Raw genomic sequence first — 22,386 nt, 5'->3', positions numbered from 1 at the left:
TTAGGCTGGCTGGCTGACTGACTCCAGACTTTAGTCAAAATAACTTGAATCTGCATGTGGTACAGACAAAGGAAACAGCACTGCAGACAGTTGTCATGACTCTGGCTATGGTGCAGCAAGTAGAAGAGTGCAAATACACTCCCTGTGGCCTCATCTGCAGTCAGGTTGTTCATTACTAGGGCCTGAAGACTCCAAGCAGGGCTTGGGATCATAGTGAAGCAGCCATTTCAAAATTAAGCAGAGTTTGTCTTCATGGTAGCAACAGCTTTTTCATGGGGCATAGGTGATGTCACCTGCAGGGTGGCAGGGATGGGCCAACTCTGTATTTACATCCCTGATGAAGTTTTTGTGGGATGTACAATGTCAGGACCAGTACATGTCCTGGCTGCACTAGAGATCATTTCATATGACAGATATGAAACCAGTCATGTTTTAAAACAGCCAGGGTATTGCTGCCTGTATTAATACAGGCATTTCCAAAGGTGAAAGGAAATATTTGGCAACAAGTGTTGTTAACTGTTTGTATTTAAAAAAAGTTTTTAAGGACTTGAGTTTGCAAATTGTAGCACAGCTGCTGTCATACTTGACAAGTCAGTTGGTCTTTTCATTTCCTTCTTTTCACACAGTAAATTTGCTTTCTTTTTCTCTGGACCTGAAACTGAGTTTTAACGGTGTCTTTTAACCAGAAGCTGATGGGCCAGGAGGAGAGGACATTGTTTGGAAGGCACATGGTTTGTGTTGAACAGTGGAAATGCGGGAAAGTGGGAACTAGTTAATGCAGAAATTATGATAAATATATTCAGTCCTTTGAATTTTTTAAACCTCAATGTACAGTGAGGTCCTGCTTCAGTTAGTGTTAATAAAATGTTCTGTGAAGTTAAAATGTTCAGCCTGTGAAGGTGAAGGTGATGTGCAGGAGAGCACAGCCTGGATGAAATTGTGTTATTGTGTTGGATGTGTTGTGCTTGATTATTCTGCATTCTCACTGCAGAACAGATAAGCCACCAGTTTTGATTTACACAGGTATTGTAATCTATGTTTTGTTAATTTTGGTTTAGGATATGAGCCCATGAGCTTGTGCTGAAATTTGATCTGTATGGATGGAGAAATACCCCTAAAAATGTGTTTGAATACCCAAGTTGTTGAAAAATGAATTCATATTGACAAACACAGCAGCTGAACCAGGATAAAGTGCTAATTCATAGAATTTAGGGCACACTGAGTTAAACTAAAACTGAAGTTGATACAAATGATTGGTATTACGAGGAAACTGGTTGCTACCTTTTTTCTGAAGTTTTTTTTCCAGTGGTTACTTATGCTGGATTTTACTGGGGGGATGGGTGATACATGGTATGTAAATGACAATATAATTGGTTTGGGATGTAATATTTTAGAGGGTTTGGCAGTTTCAGATTAAACATACAGCTTTTTTTACTGGAATGGTAAATGGAATGAAAATTACACTCTTTGATTACAGTAGGGAAAATATATAAGAAGTTTGACAAAGGATAAACTTTGAAGTACAGTGCTTTCAGAGAGGGTAGATATTAGTATATGGAGTTTTCTTTAATCTTCTCCCATGTATTCTTTAAGAAGATGAAGACCTTTATAAACCAATGACCAAAACATAACTATTGTTTTCTGTAGGTAGAGACTGTCTGTCATTTTCCTGTTGTGGATGACCGTGACAGCAGATCTACTCAGCCATGTCGTATGGACCAGGTTTTGGGGATCCTAATCAACTAGCCCAACGCATAACTTCTAACATCCAGAAGATCACACAATGCTGTAAGTTGCATTTGTGCATGTTTTGTGTAAAATTTTAGTAATGGTGGTGGCCCCACTCGAGGTGAGTGTCTCAGATTCATTCATGAGAATTAACTCCAACTCTGCCTACACATTTGGTAGATTTGTGGCACCCCACACAGCGTCACCATTCCTTCCTTCATGTGTATTGTTAGCAGTGATCTGCCATGGCAAGATAGTATCACTCTGTATTCACCAGTTTTGTCCTGGCAGTTAAAGGGCACTTTAGGATGGTAGGTTGACGTGTTTGCTGAGCAAGGATTGCATCAAGTATTCATTCAGTTTGAATTCTTTAGCAGGGACAGAAGCAGTGGCCTTGCAGCTTCCCCTTGTCCCTTGTACGTCTTAGATATGTCAATGAGATTCTGCAAGTTTTAAAATACCAGTGCTTAATTTCATGCTACTTTGTATTTTTTAGCCACCTAAGTGGGGTATTCAAGCTAGAAGTTAATTAGGCTGAGTATATGGTTCATCAGAAAGGAGGTAGACATGAGCAACATGTGGCTAGTTTTGGTACATGTGTTTTATGTTGTGCAGGATGCAGAGTGCATGCAGAAATGAGTATTTTAATGTTAAAACTTCAAATGAATTCTAGACAGTAAAGTATGCCAGTTTTTATTAAAAATTTGGTCTTTGTTTTGATGACAAATTCTAGAAATTGGTATTTGTAGCACAGGTTAGTGGCACAGATTGGGTTTTTTCCTATTTTTTCCATCACATTTTCTATTTTCTTCCAGAAAGAATTTCTTAAGATCTCAACAGACAGGAACAAAAATTGCAATTTTGCCTTATTGAAAAGTTTCTGTACTTCAGGGTGGTATTTCCACAATGTAAAGTTAACAAACCAACTCTGTAAAAGTCCTCATGCTTTATTTTCTAAAATCTTCTCAGTGAATTCATTCAGTCTGATGGCTTCTAACTCTGCCTACTGAGGCTCCAAGATGTAAAAGAAGGGTTTTCTGTCAGATGAAAACATAAAGTCAAGTCAGTGATTGAAAATGGAGTATTGTGAAAGTTGCTAAACATAATTAACTGTCCTGTGCTGGACTCAGTGATTCCTTCATCTCATCTTTCCCCTTCCATCTCTTCTCTTTCTTCTTCTGTGTCTCCTCCCCAAGGCATGCAAACAGCAAGCTGCCCATGCATAGATAGGAGATGTGCCAGAAGAGTTATCTTCAGTCCTGCTGTCTTTTGTTTCTTGAAATTTAGATGGCTTAAGTTGGAGCAATAGATAGGTGCTACTGCCATGCCAAAACCCAAGTCCAAATGTCTCTTAGCCCCACTGCTGCATGGCTTCAGAAACAGGAGCTTTGGTCTGAAAAGCTCCAGCCAAGGACTTTTCTAGTCCTGGTAGGGACGTAGCTGGATTCCATCCCTTGCTCTTGTGTAGATCTGACTGAACTGTAACCACCCAGTTACTCTTGCAGTCCATAGATTTTACGAGGGTCTGGATCCTATGTGTTTCTTGAACTGAGTTATCTAAGGACTTGTGGACTTTTCTAGCTTTTTTTTTTTTCCCTATGTGTAATACCTGTGCAGCTTTCTATTGGAGTGTGTGAGTTGCAGGAACTTCCAGGTCAGATGGGAAGAAACTGGCAAGCTTAGCGCCTATTGTGCTAGTGAGATGCTGAACATGTCTCTTAGACTGCAGTTTATCATCTTGGTTAGGAAGGAAGGGGGAGAGACAGGAATCTTGACCCTAAATGCATGGGTTTCCATCTAAGCAGTTGACTTGGTTTTGCTCTTCTGCCCAGAAATGCTAAGCATTTGTGAGAGGCGTCAACGCATTTGAATTATTCTTGCTTAACCTGGAGTACTCTGATACTCTGATTTTCAGAGTGAGATTAATAGAGGAAGTGAATTTTATTTCAGATCACCAGACTACTTCACGAGGTACCTCAAAACTAGTTCAGACTTCTGCTAACATGGAAGCAAAATGGGAATACTACTACAGAGATGGAGATGAGATAAAGATTAGTTGAAAAGAAGCTGGCTCTTTGAGCTACAAGCTAGCCCTTTAACGTGTTGGAGAAATACAGAGCTTTCTATATTAGATAACATTGTGCAGCCAAGATTTCGTAATACACCAGAGTTTATAGGAAGTAGCATGGGTGAGAACAACAATCTTTAACATTTCTTCAAGGTTGAATTATTACATCCTCTCCTTCCAAGTAATAAAATTGATCTGTTTCAAGATAAAATACATATATTAAGTACCTCACTTATAATGCATGGGCATGATGCTGCTGTTGTATTAATACTCTAATTTCTTTCCTAGTTAATTTAGTCCACTGTTATTGATTGGCTAGGAAAGCTCCTCTCTATGCTGGTTTAACACACTACTTTGATAATTGTATCAGTTGCAAGATAGCATTCTTTTTGGTTTGGGTTAATGGAAGGACCTACACTTGTGTTTGATAACATCTTGTTGATGCAATCATGCCGTTGATTGTTTTGTTGAAGGCGTGTTGAGAACTATAAATTTCTTCTGCCTTGTACAAATCTTTGTTCAACTACTGCAATAAATGCTATCTGTACTGGACTGAGTTTCTTTGGAGGAGAGGGTGTTGGTGAGTCCTTTTTAGGACCTTGAAGATTGAAACTGAGCAGCATATGCTGCTGTCTGTACTGTGAATTCTCTTACACCCAACCCTAGAGCGTTCTGTGTATAGAAGCTTCCCTCAGCTGTTCTTTAGAGAAGGATGTGCTTTGTTTCACTTTTCCAGCATTTCTGCAGAAATAAGCGTGTCTAACATCACTTATCAACATCTAGAGAACAGTCTGCTTTGCTCAGCCTGAAACTCACGTTTTATCAGTGACATCTCTGAGCTGAGATTTAGGGAACTAGTCCATGGGGCATTCTCTATCACTTTTGTCACAACTGATTCACTGAGAAGCTGGAGTTGCAAAACTTAAGGCTGCTCCTGACATCCAGAGAAAGTGGTGGGCCTCAGGCAGGAGAGGAAGCGTTAGGCTCTCACATCCACTCTTGGAGTTTAAGAGTATCCATGTGACTCTGAGCAGTGCTCTGAAGTCTGGGGAGTCTGAATCACATGTGCTCAAATGAGCTGCAGTGTTGTGTGCTGAACCTCTGTGAGGTCAGCAATGCCTGCAAGCCATGTCTCGCTGGTTTGGTTTCGGGTCTGTATTAACAGTGATGAGAAGCAGATCTGCAAACAGCTAAGGGAACTTCAGATTCAAATAATAAAGCCAAAGAAGTGTATAATAAGCTGGACTTGGATAGCTGCTAAATTTCTATCTTACTAGAATACAACTGGCAGTTAAGTTTTGGTGGTCTGTCTAGATCCTAGTCTAAAGTAACTGTAATTCTCATTTCAGGCCTATATTATATCTGTTTACAAAATCTAGGTGACCTACATTTCATGCTTTAAAAGTCCAGTGCATTTAAAGGTGGTTGAGGTTTGTCCCTAGCTTTCTGAATATGAGGAACAAGAATATGGAGGAGAGAATATGTGGAAGAATATATGTAGGATGCAAAGCTCCAACCTGTCTGGCCTTTGCAGACAGAGAACCTGTTATCAAGGTGATTTAATCAGTTTACTGAAGGAGCAGTTGTTCTAGAACTGGATTTCACAGGTAGCACTCTCACCTATTTGTCAGCTTAATGGAAGTGCTATTAACCTGAGACAAATCTAAATGCTTCCCTTCAATATTTCCTTGAAATATTTCCTCTTGTCTACAGCAACTGGATAGACAAGGAATGAGTGTGATGCACAGATACAAGATGAGCTATCAAAACATATATCTCTGTGACAAGTTCTGCCTGCTTACAAAACTGTATTTCTACCGGGCATGTTCATTTACCCTACTTGGATATGCCTGGGAGCATGAGCAGATGTGATTGGTTTTTTCCTTTTTTTTCCCCTCCCTCTCTTTTGGAAGGGCATACAATTGTATAAATCTGATCTTCCATCTGGACAGATGGAAGTAGATTAATTGAAACAAACAAAAAGCCTGATTTAAAGACTTTAAAATAGGGGGAGCAGTTCTTTGAAATCTGACCATTTTCTGCATTTTAAGGAACTGATTCTCTTTGTGTGGCTAAAAGAGGGAAAGCATTTTATTTAAGAAGATGTTCCCAAGAGGGACAAAAATGGGAGTTGCATTCCTCTACAGAAACAACTTCACAGTTATAAATGTAGAAAGGATACAGTTAGTAGAGTAGGTGCCTCTTCTGTTCAGCTGGAAAGATTTGACTCATGTCTCTGACAGGAATGGTGCAAGAAGTAGCCAGCATGCTTTTTCTTCACAACTCTGCCATGTGTGAGGCACTGAGGAAGCAGGCTAGTATGCCTTTGTTTTGCTTTTAGTTAATATTTTATTTATTTTACTAAATATTTATTTTACCAAATATGTTACTTGGAGCAGTCCCTGAAGAAAAGCAAGAATGGTGCAGGCTAGATTTCTAACTATCAAGTCTCCACTGGCATCTTGAGCTGGGCTTTGGAGCTGCCCATTTAGAAGCAGTTTAGAATGCTGCCTTTTGCTTGGGAACACAAAACAAAGCCTGATATTGGTAAAATATACCCAGTCTCTGGGTTTTAAAACACTTTTTTTAAAGCACTTTTTTTTTTTTGTTTGTTTACAAACAGTAATCAAGATAGAGAACCTACATTAACTGTAGTAATGGATTCATATTCCTTCACTGCCAAACCCTTTCTTAACTTCCCAACTCCTCCAGGTAGTGTCAGCATTTTGCACAGAGGTGGTTGAGAAGCCAATAAGAATGGCATAATCTAGCCTTGCTTAGTATTGGCATGGTAGGTCACTGATAAAGTATTTGACTTGTTCATTCACACTGAAGACCAGCCCAGCTCAACAAACACATTCTCTGCATGCTGCAAGGTAATAAAAATGAAATTAAAAAAAAATTCAGTAGCCACAATCCACATGTGGTTGGAGGGGGTCTGGCTGACTTTGAGAGATACTTTCTCATAGGGACTTCTGCTTTCTGCTGATGTCCTTTGCTGTTTGTTAAGGCAGCACAAGTATCAATTCATATAGAGCACATTCCTGGAAGGTCAGCTTAAGCCAGCAGAGATCCCTCTGTCATGTGATACTTGTCCCATGACAACAATTTCGTTCAATTTCTTTTGCATCTCAAGTTTTGTATAAGCTACTATTCCTGCTGAATGTTGTTAAGATGGGAGTTAAATTAGATCAATCATATGACTTTGCCTGTAACTTTATCTGACTGTAGAAAATAATAAATGTAGATTAAACCCTGAAAAATATTAACACTTTCAATGGATGCCTTTATGTTGTAGTTTAAGCCCAGTAGGTGGGTAAAATGTTCTGCTAAAAAGGCTGAAACATTCACGAAAATCTGTATCTGTCACTGTTTGAAACACCAGCAGGTTTGCATGATTACTCTTGGCTAAAGAAGAACACAGATGGGCACATGAAAAGTAAATGAGATCACTGAGGTGTTGAAATCACACCCTGTATGAAAAGAAAATTCTGTTTTGTCTATATATAAAAAGTGTGGTTTTGTACAGGTGTGGTTCTAAAGAAAACAGCCTCCTAATAGAGCTTGTTGAGGCTTCTAAAAGTGGTATTGTCAGAAATTTCTAGTTAGCTGCAGTTAACCAGATTAACCTTTGTGGGAATATACCAGCTGAAACAATTTTTATATTATTATAATTGTTGCTGTTGTCCAGAAGGTTTCTTGGATATAGAGTAAAATTTCTATAAAACCTGGAAAAGGCTGGTTATTTAGAGATTTTAAGAACCATTATATCCTTTCACATTTCATTTTGTGGACTTCTTCAAAGGCTGAGGAATTGAGTAGAAAGTTAGCTAATTTGAGTCTTTCTAAATGCTTGTCTTTGCAATGAGGTGAAGTTATGAAGCTCACAGTTCTTGTAGAAATAAATTATTTCTCAAAATAGAAATAGAAAACCTCAAGCCTGAATCATTTCCATGCAATTCTTAACGGTTTTTTTCTATGTAAAATAGCATATACATTTAAGAAAGCATGCCTCACAGATTTGTCTATGAATCTGGGAAGTTTTTTAATATTTTTCTGTGTTTTCTCTGTCTTTGTCTTATTTGGATGACATTGCACGAGAAGGGCAGGGATTTATTTATGCTAGCAGCAGAATAGACTGAAAAAATGAGTCTTCCGTGTATGCCCCAGCACAGTTTGTGTCAATATAAGCAAAAAAGGGAGAGTTTTTCCTTGACTGACACTGTATTGCATTAGAATTATAAGTAGCCAAGGTGGCCAGTGAAGACATCCACAATTTTACTGCAAGTGTTACTTTTGTTGATGGACCAAGTATAAATGCCCTCACCTTGACAAGGTAATTTTTGCATAACAGCCTGCACTTGCAGCAGAGGAGAAGGGATGTGGCTAGTCCTCATGCTTCTTCCTGGCTCTAGAGAGTTGAATTTCAGATCCTCTTTAAGGTATTTAAAATGCCTGTTGCAGCTGAGTTTTGTTGGATTTTCCTCCTTGTAGACAGGAGATTGCATAGCAGCTTGATTCTACTTAGAGCCCTCTATCAAATCTGCTGTGCTGGGGGCTGGACACCTGTTGGGACTTAGAATAAAGCTGGGTCAGTGATCAATTGTGAGTGACCCTGCAGTAGCAGCTACTTGCTAGTGTTGACCTGTCTGTGGTGTGTTGTGTCTCTTTCCATGTCAGCTCCTGAGGTGGCTGTAGTAATGACTTGGCCTCTTAAAAACCAGACTTCCTTCATGGAAATGGGTTGGGTTATGGTGATTGTGCAGTTACTGTTTACTGCAGAACTATGCTTCATTTTCATAACTTAATAAGCTACTGGTATTCTTTAGAGAAATGCTGAAACTTCTGGGTTTCAGGAAGTTACCAGGGACACTTTAGGATAAGAATATAAAGGGAGTGATTTAATGACTTCATCTTGGCTGAGCTGTAATAATTGATTGCATGATCAGTTATTGTGCACTTTAACAATGTGTGTTTAGTGTATTCTACGCCCACATTAGAAGAACAGCCAACACTTCAATCTCACTGTTTCACTCTGTCCTTGAAAGACCATTATAGATGGGAGTACACTAGAATGAAATAATTACAACAGCACTGAAAAAAATGAGGGCAGACCCTGAACTTGAGGCATTATTGCTGGTGTTCCTGGTCACTCTGGGGCATGATTCTATTTAGAAATGCCAGAAGTTGTAACAAAATATAAAGAAAAGGTTACAAGACTGGATGTTTTCCCACTAGTCCAAGTATACTGAGTCTTTAGTCCTTAGAGCTCAGGGGACAATCTTCGGGCTTATCCTCATTTTATCCTTCCCACACATGCATCAGTTACTGTTTTTCTGTGCTGATGCATTTTCCTGTTTTAGAATAATCAGCATTACACACTGAGTTAAGACAGAATAAAGCAAATTACTTAAAACCAAATTACTGAAGTTTTTGGATATTTGATTTCAATTATGTGAGTTCCTGGGGATGCTTTTTAGTGTAAGCTGGTCTCTTTTGACTCGTGTCCTGGATTTGATTTCTTTGAGAAACTGTCACTCTTGTTTAAAGTAGGGCTAGCAAGACAGCACTGTGGCATTGTGGTTTATGTAAAATTTGAGGGAGTGAACTAGATTAATAGCTTTAAAGAGGGTCTTTCACAGAAAACTTACATTGCAAGTAAGTCAAAATCATTGAGTCATATAAAGGCTCAAAGCCCCATCCAACCTGGTTGTGAAGATTTCCAGAGATGGTGCATCCATAGCTTCTCTGGGCAACCTCTTCCAGTGCCTCATCACCCTCACAGTAGAGAATTTTTTTCCTAAACCTATTCTCTTTCAGATTGAAGCCATTCCTCCTTGTGCAGTCACTAGGTGCCCTTGTAAAATGTGTCTCTCTTAATTTTCCTTGATCCAGGAATGTTTTCTGCAGCATCTCTTCATCTTTAGTAAAGTACCCTCAGCTGAAGTGCAGAAGGAAAACACATCAAATTGGATTTGAATAAATTGAGGAAATTTGTTGTCCCCAGGCAAAAGGAGTTTGAACTGGTGTAATTTTAACAAATAATTCTTTTGTTCCAATAACCTGTTCTGAAGGGACTCTGAAGTTTATTGGATTCCACACAAATTAATCTGTAACTGGATGTGCTGTTTGTTGACTCACTTGTTCAGCTGGAAAGAAGTAGCAGATTTCTTCATAGTTACCCAGCCGGTTGCAGCGCGTGTGAAGTATTTGACAAAGCATTTCTGCAAGGTGACTGTGCTGGTGCTGTAGTCACTGCTTATTTGCCTTATGAAGCCCTAGTTGGAGCACAAGGCTCACATGGAGCAAATCAAATGTTGCATTAGGTGTACACAAAGGAACACTTTGCTGATTCTCTTTATTCTCCTTGGGCTCAGGAATAAGGAAAATGACTGAAAAGCAGTCTTTAAATACCTGTTGCTGTTTTAGCCCTGTGAACCTCACACAATTACTAGAACCCTGTCTGTCACTTTTTAAGTACAGGATGGTGATGTAGGTGGGACAATTACAATTAACATTCATGAGGAGCTGTTCTGCTCCTTCTTCCTGTGAGGTCCCAGTCCTTGCTGTTTTGTAAGGCAGGTTTCATTGTTCTTGCTTTTCCTGCTTGTCTGGTTCTTGTCCTCTGCAGTGCCTTGGTTTTGTTGCTTGTATTGCTGTTGGTGTTTCTTCCATGCACACCCAGTGAGTGCCACATTTTCCTGTGGAAGCATTAGACCATAGCTTTATGAAACTGGGCAATGTGGTGGATCTGGCTGAAGGAAGCTGAAGGAAACAGCTGCTGGATGGCTATAAAGCAGTTTTGTGTCATCCAAGTAAGAAGTGGAGTTACTGCAGTGGGGTAATAAGCAGCACTCATTAAACATATTTGCCCTCAGTTTCATGCTTTTATATTGAGGTATATTTTTTAGAACTCTCAGGATTACGTTGTTGATAAAGTGTCATTGTCCAACTCGTAAAGCTGCAACAAGCTTGGCCATGGCCACTTGGGCTTTTAAAGTTTGGTTTTCCAAATGTGAAATAGAACAGAGTTTAAGGTAGGAAGACAGCTCATTGTGGGTAGCTTGAGAAAGCTTCTCTCTTGTAGCTGGAGTTGCTGGTAAACTTTGCAAAGTTAGACCATCCTCAGTTTTCTTTGTCTACTGCTGTAGTTGAACATCAGTAACAGTGTTAGGGCGCTTCTGAGCTCTGCTAGAGAAGGTAGGTGACCTCCACTCTGTTCTTCATTTCCATTCTCTTAGTTGATGCATTGCCTTTCAAACATTAGGATTTTACTGAAGGATTTGGGTGGGGATTTTTTTTTGCCTTTTCTACTGCAGCAATGTTGTGGTGTTACACCTTGTGCAGTGATTACTTATTCACAGTTTGGGATTAAGATTGTTTGCACCCATGATATTAGAAGAAAGAAGTTGTTTGCATTTTGGTCTTCATTGCATGAATTTATTTGTGCCTGTATTTTAATTTTAAAATTTCCTATGCAACCTTTTAAATGTTCTGATTTCAAGGACCAGAACCATCAGTTATGTCAACATGGATTTACTTGTAGTAATGAAACAGCTTTGCAAATCTGGCTGAAAAACAAGGCAAGGTGAGGAGGAAGGAGAGGAAGCCTTCTTCTTTGCTTGACAGCCTAAAGCAAGGGTAGTTGTGTGATCCACTATGTGAAACATGGTTTTATTTATGAAAAAAAAGTATGTATTACAGATCAGTCAGGAACATATTTCTCAAGTACGCCTACCTGTTAAACATTGTAAATATTTCCACTCCAACTATCTCTACTTCCATGACTCTTGGAGAGAAAAGGAGGTCTTTTATATCAGACTACTACTTTCCTTTTTATGTTCTCCTTAACTAGAGGAAGAGCCTTCCACTGACTAGAAATGGAACCACTGTTTGGCATAGTAAAAATAAACATGAGCTGACTCTTGAATAATTTCCTCTGTAGGAATTCAGGTTAGGTCTTAATTGTTTCTCTGGCTCATCATTAACCGTGTCTGACCTGTTTCTGAGCATGTGACCAGCCTTAGAGGAGCTGAGTAGCTTTTATCAGCTAGTAGTTGTGTATTGTGACATCTAGATCAGGAATGCTGCAAAGACAAATGAAAAGTCTTCTTAATGTTATGGTATTGCTTCTTTCTAAGACCAGACTAATTTTCAGGTGAAAAAAATGGGATTCCTTTGCATGCAAGACAGCAGTTTCTTGGGAAAAAATGCATTTTGCTTGCATGCTTTTATGTATCCTGCTTCCTGCTCTGCTCAGTTTCCAAAGTGGGCTTGCTTTCTTATATTGCCAGCCCACAGCTGGCAAGGTGTTGTTCCTGCCAGTGCAGTGTGAGCCCTGACAGAGCTGTTGATTTCCATTTTATGCAAACATCTACCCTGATGTGCAGTGTGAAGTGGCTGCAGGCTGTTGCCAAACGCCCCTGACTTTGGTAAAGAATGCCTGCATACACACGTGGTGTGTGCCCTTGTACAGCTCCTGAGCAAAGTCCAGCAGCCACCTATGTATGCCAAGGAGCCTAAGTGCTCACGTGAGCCAGTGTCTGACTTTGCACTGAAATGAATTAAAATCATGCACAAGATCCAGTCAGTCTCTGTGGCACGATTGGTAATGTCCAGGACAGAAGGGACCTTAGATTATTCCTGTCTTTTGGAACTCCTCGGGATGTTTGAAGAATTGGGAAATTGGGGAAGGAAAAACCATAAAGAGTAAAGTAGCCTAGGAACCTGTCAAAGCTGTGCTGTGATCTTGGGTCCCTGATTGTTACCAGTATGTTTGCAGTGCAGTGCTAGGGCTTTGTGAGCTAGGCCTAAGCCTTTGGGTCTCTGGGACACTTGAGCGTTACTGATGGACTGAGGGGACCAGAGCTGATGCTGTGTGCTGTGATCTGACAGCCTGAGCTTCCTACACAGGGCTGAAAAGCTGGCTAAATGAAGGAAGGAGCCAGTACCCTTATAAATATAACCATCAGCAGTGAAATGAGGAACTTAGGACCTTCTGTTATCCAAAGAATAATCCCAGTTTTTCAGCAGTTTTGCTCTCAATTGCCTGCTTGGTTCTTCTCCCTGCATGTTTCACACATGGAGCAGTGGAAGGAGCAAGCAGAGGTATTTCTGCAGTCTAACCTTTAGTAGGAGGAGCTAAGGCTACCTGCTTTTCCCTTGAGGGAAGGAAGGGATATTGTCCTGTGATCTAAGGAGTTGCAGAGCTAGTTCTTGCTTTTAATCAGATTCTGTGAGACCTGTGTAAGCATGTGAGGGAAGAAGACCCTTTCCCTCTGTGATCCCCATGGTAATATCTTTAATCCTGTTAAAAAACTTTGTTCAGCTATCATTATAAACTGAATGTCTATATTTTAGGTGGCTTTGTGATTACATCTATAATATTAGATCAAATATTTGAATGAGAAGTAGCTACAGTGAGAAATCAGTAAAAACAAGCCAAACCAAAAATGTTAGAAGACTATAAAGAATGTATTTTTTAGTCTGTATACATGCCAGCATATTGATATTAATACAAAGGACTACAAAGACTGGATTTCTTTAACTCGTCAATCTGTAGGTAAATACTGTGAATCAAGATTTCAGGAAAGTCAGCTTCTCCACTTCCTTTGTTATGCTGGCCCTACTAACTTGTTTTTGGCTTTTTTATGAAGCATCTTCCGGAGTGCTGCTAAAGGCTGTTGGCCAAAATTTACTTTTTCTGCTCTTTTTTTTGTATTTATTTACTCTAATAAGCATTTTCATTTTCCTATGAAAATATTTTTGGCTATACTTCATATAAACAATAATTTATTTTTTTTAATAATACCCATTATTGTGAAAGGTTAAGGTAGGAAATACTGAGTTATAGGAAGCATATAAAATGCTATTATTTCAGTCCTTAGGATTTTTTTTCTAATTTTTCCCCTTGTGATTTGACGTCCTAGTAGAAATTTACTATTTTTATGCATGCTTACAGACTTAATGGTAAAATGTATTTTAATTTTATGCCAAATTTTTGAATCACAAGACCTAAACTGCCAAGAACTCTGCCTTTGGAATTGTATATCTGACCAATTTTGCAGTACTGGCTTTTAATTTTCTCTCACTTATCTACTGTGTTCAGAGTTAGAACTCAGATAAATATGCAGTTAGCTTGGAATGCAAATATTTTAAGTATAGCCCATGTTTCGGGGAATTTTTAAAACACAAACCTGCATTTTATTGCAGTTAAATAACGCACCTCTAGGTGGCGGTAGGACACACCGAGACTTATTTCTGTCCGTTAGGGTTTCCTTTTTACTCTCCCTTTTCAAAGTACATGCGAGTAACCGAGCTCCTCGGTCTGGCGTCAGAAGGCAGAGCGCCTTGGAACAAATACAGGATAATTAGTGTTCAGTTTTATTAATATTAAAGCTCCATATTCTTGACGATAACACTACCCAGTTATCTTTTTGCTTATTTTAAAACAATGCATTGCGCTGCCCATAAAAAAGAAACTTAATTACCCTGAGCTCGTGTTAATCAGTGTTTGTGAGTAGCTGCAACTGCCCAGAAGTGCGGGCAGACGGGCACTGTCTTGCCCAGCAGGCAGGAGGCAGTGAAGGGCTGGTCCTTAGCAGCCAGTGGTGACTGTAGCCAAAATCAAAAATCTTCACTCGTGTTTTGCTGTTTTTCAGCTTGGTTAAAATACAAGCTGCATGAAACCCACCTTACAGTGCTATTCCACACAGAAATTCTGTTAGTAGTTTATGCCATTTAGTTATCTCAAAAACACTTGCCTTAAGTATTTGAATTTTTTACTCATGTAAATCTAACTTTCCCATTTTGATGTATTCATTACCTGGGTGTGCACACAAAATATTGGCTATAGCAGTTGTCGGCATTGGGATGTTTTGTCACGTAGTGTAGATAATCCAGTATCAGCTATACAACATTCACTGGAGATTTGTTATGAAGCAAAGATCAGAATTAATATTATTAATAAAAATGCTTTAAGGAATTGCAGTTTTATCTAACAGGTTAACATTAATTCATAGCTTATTTTCTTATCTTACCTAAAGTTCTGTTTCCTACAGATCACTTCTATAGTGAATAGAAAAGTACTCTTTTTTAAACATGTTTTTCTTCCTTATGTAGACTTGTCACTTACTGCATTTTTAACTGTGTTTAGGGGAAAAAAAAAAGATAGTGAGCTAAGGAAGTGAGGATCGCACATAATATCGTACCATATCTGTCTGTGTGGTACACCAGTCTGCCTGGAAAGAGCCACAGAAGTACAGAAAAAGCTATAAGTTTTGCAGTGTGAAAAATTACCTATCCTTTAAGTTTCTGTCCATTTTTCTCCTTGCTTTCTCACATGTCAGTAAAATATATTAGGCTGAAAATAAGGCTCAGACGCTTCTTGCAGTTCAAAACTAATATGTTTAATGAAATACACTTTAAAATCACTGGCAGTTTGTATTCCACACTTAAAAACATAAGAATCTTAAAATTACAATTTAAACCTGGACACGAGTTTTATTTCCTTTTTAATGTACTGTTAACCCATGAATGCTTTATTGCAATCTCTTCATTGATGCACGGATTCTGAAATGCTTGTGTAAGATAATGTTGTAGAAGTCTTCCATATGGTTTTGCAAAATGTTATATATAAAATAAAGCAGAATAAGAATGGTGATGTTTATTTAAAAAATATAATAAAACCCTGACTTAGACTTACTGTAATGAAATCATTGACTAATCTTTAAATTTAAAAACTCTTTCTACATAAAGATTTTAATACATTCCTACCCTTCATAAAAGACCTCAGGTTTTGTTTTCGACATGACAAAAATCATTCAATAGTTGTTTTGGGACTTACAAAGGGAATTTTTGTAGTAGGTTGAAAAAATCTTACATATCCATTTCTATCAATTTATTTATATGGCTTTACAATTGTCAAGCAAAATGCATTAAACTGAATAGCAATTGTCTCTGCCTCATTCAAATTTTTCTTCCTCTTCACAAACAGCTGCTGAAATACAAAGAATACTCCATCAGCTTGGAACACCACAGGACACGCCTGAGTTGAGGCAACAGCTGTGAGTACTTCACATCATAACACTTAATTTCATTGCATTGTAAACAATCTCCTCTTAGGTGATGAGGTGGATTTCTGTTAGGCAGAGTGTTTGATTTCCCTGAGAAAGGTGAACATAGAGAAAGATTTGAAACTTAGATGTTGATATGTGCTTTATAAAGTAGGGTAGACTGTAAATCTGAATCAGCTGATTTGCCTGTGCACGTTGCCTGCAGTATCAGTGCATCTATAAAACCTGTGCTGTTTGTTAGCAAAGTGGCACTATTAGAAAGCAGTATCACTGCTCAAAAACATATCCCCACACCCCTCCACTCCAGTCAAGGCTTCCAATCTGCTTGTAGAAGTAATGAATATATTCGGATGGGTTTTTTGTGAGGTGAAATACTGGGAGAGGAAGGGGAAAATAATTTTTAGTGATGAAAGCTGCAGTAAGGGGTGACATTATAGAATAAATACCTAACAGAAATAGTAACATAACAGAAGTGAAATCAGACTCCATGGCAGATGCTCTGCTGGAGTTTAGTCACCTAAAGGTGGACTTTCTCTAATATGCCTCTAGGAGAAACTGCAGCTGCTCTCTGCTTTTCTGCATGGTCTAATGAACCAGTATGATTTTTTCATTAAATTCCTTTACCACATTAATCTCAGCATCACAAATGCCATAAGCAACATGTGCTCATCCTAGCATTTTTTGTGTGTTTCATGCTTTGCTGTGGCCATTGACTAGTAGGAGGAAGTGTGTGTTAGACCAAAGTTGTGATGTTCATTTTGGTGAACAGCCGAATTTCTTCATAACAGTCTGAGTTTAGGGCCCATAACATTAGCCAGGTACAATCCACACGGGATATTCTACCAGAGACTGAGAATAGGTGAAGAGCCACATACATACACAGTTGATGCAATAACCCAACAAGAGCTAGGCATAAATTCACACCCAAACAGTGCAGAAACTGTTGTTAAGGACATGCTTCAGACCCTTATTGGGATAATTTATGTGTATATAGGAAACTTGCTTGAGTTTTTATTGGTCTTTCACTTGTCTGAATATTTGGCCTTTGTAAATTATTTGATTATTTTAAATATTGATGCTTATGGCTTGATAATAGCTTTCCAGATAAAACCTTTTTATATAGACTGGGTGGGGAAGATGCCAAAGCAGGTAAAGAATGTGAGTTGCTTCAGAAAAAAATAAAAGTGAATATTGATAAAGGATTGTGTGATAATATCAGAAGTATATTTATGTATTCATAATGACTACAAATGTATTACTGCACATTAATAAAATAGAGGAAATGTAAGGGTAAAAAAAAAAAAGAGTAATTATTAATTACACTGTCACACTGCATAATACACTTTCTTCAACACCTGTCTTGCCTGGAATCTGTGTTTTCATGCCTTTACAGCAAAGAACAGAATAAACATGGCTTTGTATGCTTCATAGAAGCTTTTAGTACTGATCTTTATTTGCGAATCAGTGAAATTCAGCAAAGTAATCTGATGGTCTCTAATGAAAATTTGCATCTGATTTTAGGCAACAGAAGCAGCAATACACCAACCAACTTGCCAAAGAAACTGACAAATACATTAAAGAGTTTGGATCTTTGCCTGCAACAAGTGAACAGGTATAAAACCAAAAAGCATGGCTTGTTTGACTAATATGTTGGCTCACGTAAAGTATTTGAGCCACTTCAGTTCTTTATTCCTGTTTTCAAAGCACTGTTTAGTTAGTTAGTCAACACATTTGCACAATGCAGGAATACACTAAAATGTAAGAATATTTTGTTGCCGTCCAGACTTGTCCCAAACTTGTTTTTATGTATCAGGAATGAAGTAGTATGACTGAAGTAGTGGGAATCAAGGCAATGTGCTGTGCCTTTCTGCTTTTTCAGGTAGCTGGACACTTTGTAATCCATTGCAGTGATGCTGCATCTGACCCTGCCAGCACTCTGACTGCTTCCAGGGTCAAGGAATTGTGTGCCAAAACACTGTTCATTCACTGTCTGAATAATTTGATTATCACAGTATGTCTGTTCTGCATCACTCAGATCAGCATATACTATGTCGTGTCACAGGCTTTTCCTTTCTCAAAAGGACTAGACAGGAGCTGTTACTTAATCAGCCTTCTTTCTGAGGTGTGTGTAAAATCTTTCCGTCAGAAACCTGTGAAGTGGCTGTTGTGGTTAGCACACTCCTGTCTTCCCTCCTGGGGTTTCTTATCCTAGCAAAATCTGTCACTTAAATAAGGGAAGAACAGGATCCTAGAAAACATGGATTCAGGTTATTGTCACTTAAACAACTATCCTGTCTGTGGGTAGTTAGTAAGGAGCCTTTGGAAAAGTGAATGGTCTTGAAACACAGAGTTCAAATGGCAGGCCATGATCCATGTGTGCTCATCCTGTCAAGCTGTAAACTTCTAACAACAGTGTTAGAACTTGATCTTGGTATAGAACCTCTAGTTCAGCCAAAGTATCTTTGGTTTGTTATGTTTTTTCTGTTTGCTTATCTTGGAGTTGAAAAGTTCACAGTGAAATGTTTTACAGTTTAATTTCACCCTTTGATAAAAGCTATTTCTTAATGAAATGCATAAATAACAGATTCATGAATGGCAAATGACAACCTTTCAGAAAATTGTAAGGGTTGATGAATGCATTCATTTAGGAAAATATGGTGGAGGCTCTCCTGAGTGCCCAATATTCCCCTTCCCCTCACTGCATCTTAAAAAAAACCAAACCTGAAAGGTTAGAACAAGTATTTCTGGATCTGTTCTAAAGCATTTAAGGGAGTATGTGAACCCACTGCTGGGGTCAATATGTATTTCCAGCATTTATATAAAATACATATGAAGTGCTCTGTCCTTTCTTTTCTGCACCCTTTCTCCCCTCTATTCAGTCACCTCTGCATATTTTAGCATTCCTGGTGCCAAAATATTTCACAACAAAGCAGAAGATTTTACAATCAGTGGATAATAAGGAAGGTAGCTTTCTTATCACTGCTCATTTCCAGTTGTTAAATGAAAATAAATACATTGATTTCTTCTTTAAATGCCTTAATTTGTGTGGTTATATTATCCCAGAATGAAAGAAGGCTTGTCCATGGAATTGCAAATGGTTTTGTTGTTGACAGCCTTCCCTTACACCAATTTAGAAGAAAGGATATATGTGCCTTGGTATTTAGCAGACTGGAAATAGTAAAGCCTTGAAAAGCCTGAGCTCATTTGACTTGGTAAAACTTTTTCTCCTACAGCGTCAAAGAAAAATACAGAAAGATCGTCTTGTGGGAGAGTTCACCACAGCACTAACAAATTTCCAAAGACTCCAAAGGCAAGCTGCTGAGAAGGAAAAAGACTTTGTAGCCAGAGTAAGAGCCAGCTCAAGGGTGTCTGTAAGTATCAGAAAATGTGCCACTATATTCTTTATTGGTGTTTGGTGTTCTGTGTCAGATTTGCTACTTAGCTTATAGCTGAGTCTAAATGCTGCAGAACATGTGTTATATGGTTTTATAGTCAAGGCTGCATTAAGTTGAAATAACCTACCTGGACAACTGTTACTTTTTCCTTTCCTTTGTCACAAAAAGGAATGAACTGCCCCTGTGTTCATGCTGTAATCTTGCAAAAGCAACTTGTAGTAGATTTTGAAATGCTTTTGCTCTACCTTTACGTATCAACAGATTTTTTCCTTTGGGGAAGAATAACTTGCCAGATTTCAGTGGAGTATTAAGGTGGAGAAGTGCTGAGTAGCTTCAGATTTTCCTTGTCAGTATATGAATTTTGCCTTTTCACTCTGTGCCAATACACATTCTATACTTGTAAGTTGTAGCAGGCAGTTACTGAGCTTGAATGTTTTTGCTTGTATTTCAGTCTTATGCATGCATAAAGCAAAATCAGAGAGAACATGTTGAATCGTGTTTCAGTTTGACTTACCAGAAACTTCCCAGTATTGACTCCTTATAGAAATGCTGCCAGTGCTCTTTTCAGGGCTATAATGTTTTATTTATATTTTTAAACACTGATCATGTAGGGTGGGGCTCCAGAAGATAACTACAAAGAAGGAACACTTGTCTCTTGGGACAGGTAGGTAGAATCACTTAATATGCCTTATCCTCAGAATAATGAACGGCCTGCAGGGAAGCAAGCTGACCATGAATTTTTTTGATCTTTAGCATAAAGAAAATACTTTGATGGCATACATGGGGAGAAAAAGAAGCAGTTCACATAATGTCCCTCCTTTTTTCCTGATGCTTCAGCTGCAGACATGTCCTTAAGCTCCCCTAAGCTGCATTTGGGTTTTCTGGGACCCAAACTTAGGGAAGAAGACTCCAACTTGAATAAAGTAAAGCTTTTATGATAACGGCCCAGTGTTTACTGGGAACTCCCATTACTTCCCTATTCTTCAAGAATATTCTCTGTTTCTTAGTCTCAGATTCTTTTTTGTTGCTCAGATAGATGTAAACTCTGCAATTGATAATTCAGAAGGAACTTTGACCTTGTATTCATAGAATTTCCAGTCAGTCCCCTGCTCTGTGCAGCACTGCTCCAGCAGCTCTGCTACACCACAGCTGTGATGGTTATACCATTTCTGTCAGCTAGGTACAGACAAGGGTAAAACCATGCATTTTACTGACTGATAATGTAAAATGTGCTATGTACTTAACTGTAGTTTTATCCTTCTGAATAATTTCTCATTGTGTTTGTTCAATTCTGAATGGATTTTGGGTTTTTTTCGTGATAGTCAACCACAAGCACAAGTGCAAGATGAAGAAATTACAGAAGATGACCTCCGTCTTATCGAGGAGAGGGAATCTTCCATTAGGCAGCTTGAAGTAAGTACAAGTGGTTTTACAGCAGAACATGCTTTTGATGTTCCAAAGAAATAGCATTTTTAAAGGAGCATGAGCATTAATTGGTGGCATGAACCTTGAGCAGTTTGGATTTGTCTGTGGGTATGGTTTTTCCCTTCAAAACTGCAAACATTACCTTTAGATGTGAAATGAACATTTGAAATCTACTGTATGAAGGCCATGTTTTGATATACTATGTTTAACTTCAGTGGTTCTGCTGTGGAATAAGAGTGGTCATGTGATCACAAGAAAAGATGCATACCATTTTTTCCCAATATGGTCATATTCTAGAACTATTTTAAACAGTGAATATAAATGTACCGAATATAAATGTAGTGAATATAAATGTCACACATCTTCCCAATGTATTGTTCACAATGCTCATTTTTAAGTGGATTGGATTTTTTTGAACATTTCTTGAAATACAGGGATTTTCCATTTCATTGAAACTCTTGTAAGTAAGGCCTTCATAAACTTGGTCTCAAAGTACGAGAAAAACTTTCAAAATAAGCACATTAAGGATTTTTTTTTTCATCCTGTAGTATAAGGAGTCATGGATGCACATCCTTGAGGAGAAAGAACAGTATTTCTATCTAAATAATGCACATAGATGCTAAAATGTGTGATGTACATTAATGATTTCATTTTGCAGGCTGATATTATGGACATCAATGAAATTTTCAAAGATCTAGGAATGATGATTCATGAACAAGGTGATGTGATAGGTAAGTCCAATTCAAATATTACCTGATTCTTTTTTATTCACTTTCTCTGGCAAGCTGCAGTGTAGAACTTCCTTTTGCTCAAAAAATTCCTCTAATGTCACTATCAAAGCTCAAGCAAATCAGATGCAACCTAATAATGGGTAGACTGGCTGAGATGACTGGGAACACAGTAAGAAAGTGTGCTTAAAATCTAGTTGAAAACATGTAATTTTTCATGTGTTAAAATGTCTTTAAAGTAGTTTTTAGAACTGTTTGTACATAAAATTGGAGTTTATGTGGGACATTTTACTGTATTTGTTAAAAAGCTGGATCTAAGTGTGCAGATTCAGCAGAGAGTCATGCTTTGCCTTTCATGCAAACAGATTTATTATTTTCACAAAATGTGATTGGAGAATCCATTTTCTGTGTCAACTGCTAAGCCATGCTCTTGTCTATGTCCAGAATATATTTTCAGGGCTTTTTTAAATCACCTTGACCCATAATGGGTTCATGTTTTTCTACTGAAAAAAATGCGATCTGTGTCAATATGATAGAACAGCAAACTAGAATCATGCCTCTTGGGTATTGTTTGGTTCATTGCCTCTGTTTCATAAACCTTAGGACTTCTTTTAATCTGAGCAGAGAGTAGTCAGTAGCAAATAAAAGGTAATTTAAAAATGAAAAAAAAAACGCTAGAAGTACTGAAAACTTCTGCCTTGGTTGGTATCGAAGTTTTAGCCCTGCATGCAGAACAGGAGAGCTGTTACCTGACATGAATTCAGCCAATTATTGCCTGGGCAGTTCTGGAATGAGCTCAGGCATAAGTGTAGGATGGATCAAGCTTTCATAATACAAAGTACGCTGATGAGTACTGATGAAGACACCAGCATTTTGGGGCAGCTGTTTATATGCTCTCAAGTATATTTCAGCATTCCAAGCCTTTGTCTGGGTTATGACTTAACAAAATTTGACATCTTTCTTTTCAA

General features: G+C 38.3%; 1 protein-coding gene across 3 annotated transcripts in view; it reads left to right on the top strand.

The window, feature by feature from the left end:
- The window catches only part of STX7 (syntaxin 7), a 31,289-nt gene that overhangs the window by 4,890 nt on the left and 4,013 nt on the right, over window positions 1-22,386 (top strand). For all 3 annotated transcript variants that reach the window (XM_084202469.1, XM_084202470.1, XM_084202471.1), the window contains 7 exons: window positions 1,648-1,788; window positions 15,792-15,861; window positions 17,392-17,482; window positions 19,104-19,241; window positions 19,877-19,929; window positions 20,588-20,678; window positions 21,349-21,421. In XM_084202469.1, coding sequence (XP_084058595.1) covers window positions 1,707-1,788; window positions 15,792-15,861; window positions 17,392-17,482; window positions 19,104-19,241; window positions 19,877-19,929; window positions 20,588-20,678; window positions 21,349-21,421 — 598 coding nt within the window. In that variant the 5' untranslated portion in view covers window positions 1,648-1,706. The remainder of the gene's footprint in view (window positions 1-1,647; window positions 1,789-15,791; window positions 15,862-17,391; window positions 17,483-19,103; window positions 19,242-19,876; window positions 19,930-20,587; window positions 20,679-21,348; window positions 21,422-22,386) is intronic.

The sequence above is a fragment of the Fringilla coelebs genome (assembly GCF_963513975.1).
Source record: "Fringilla coelebs genome assembly, chromosome: 3".
Taxonomy (NCBI): Eukaryota; Metazoa; Chordata; class Aves; order Passeriformes; family Fringillidae; genus Fringilla; species Fringilla coelebs.
This window is presented reverse-complemented; position numbering and strand designations above follow the sequence as displayed.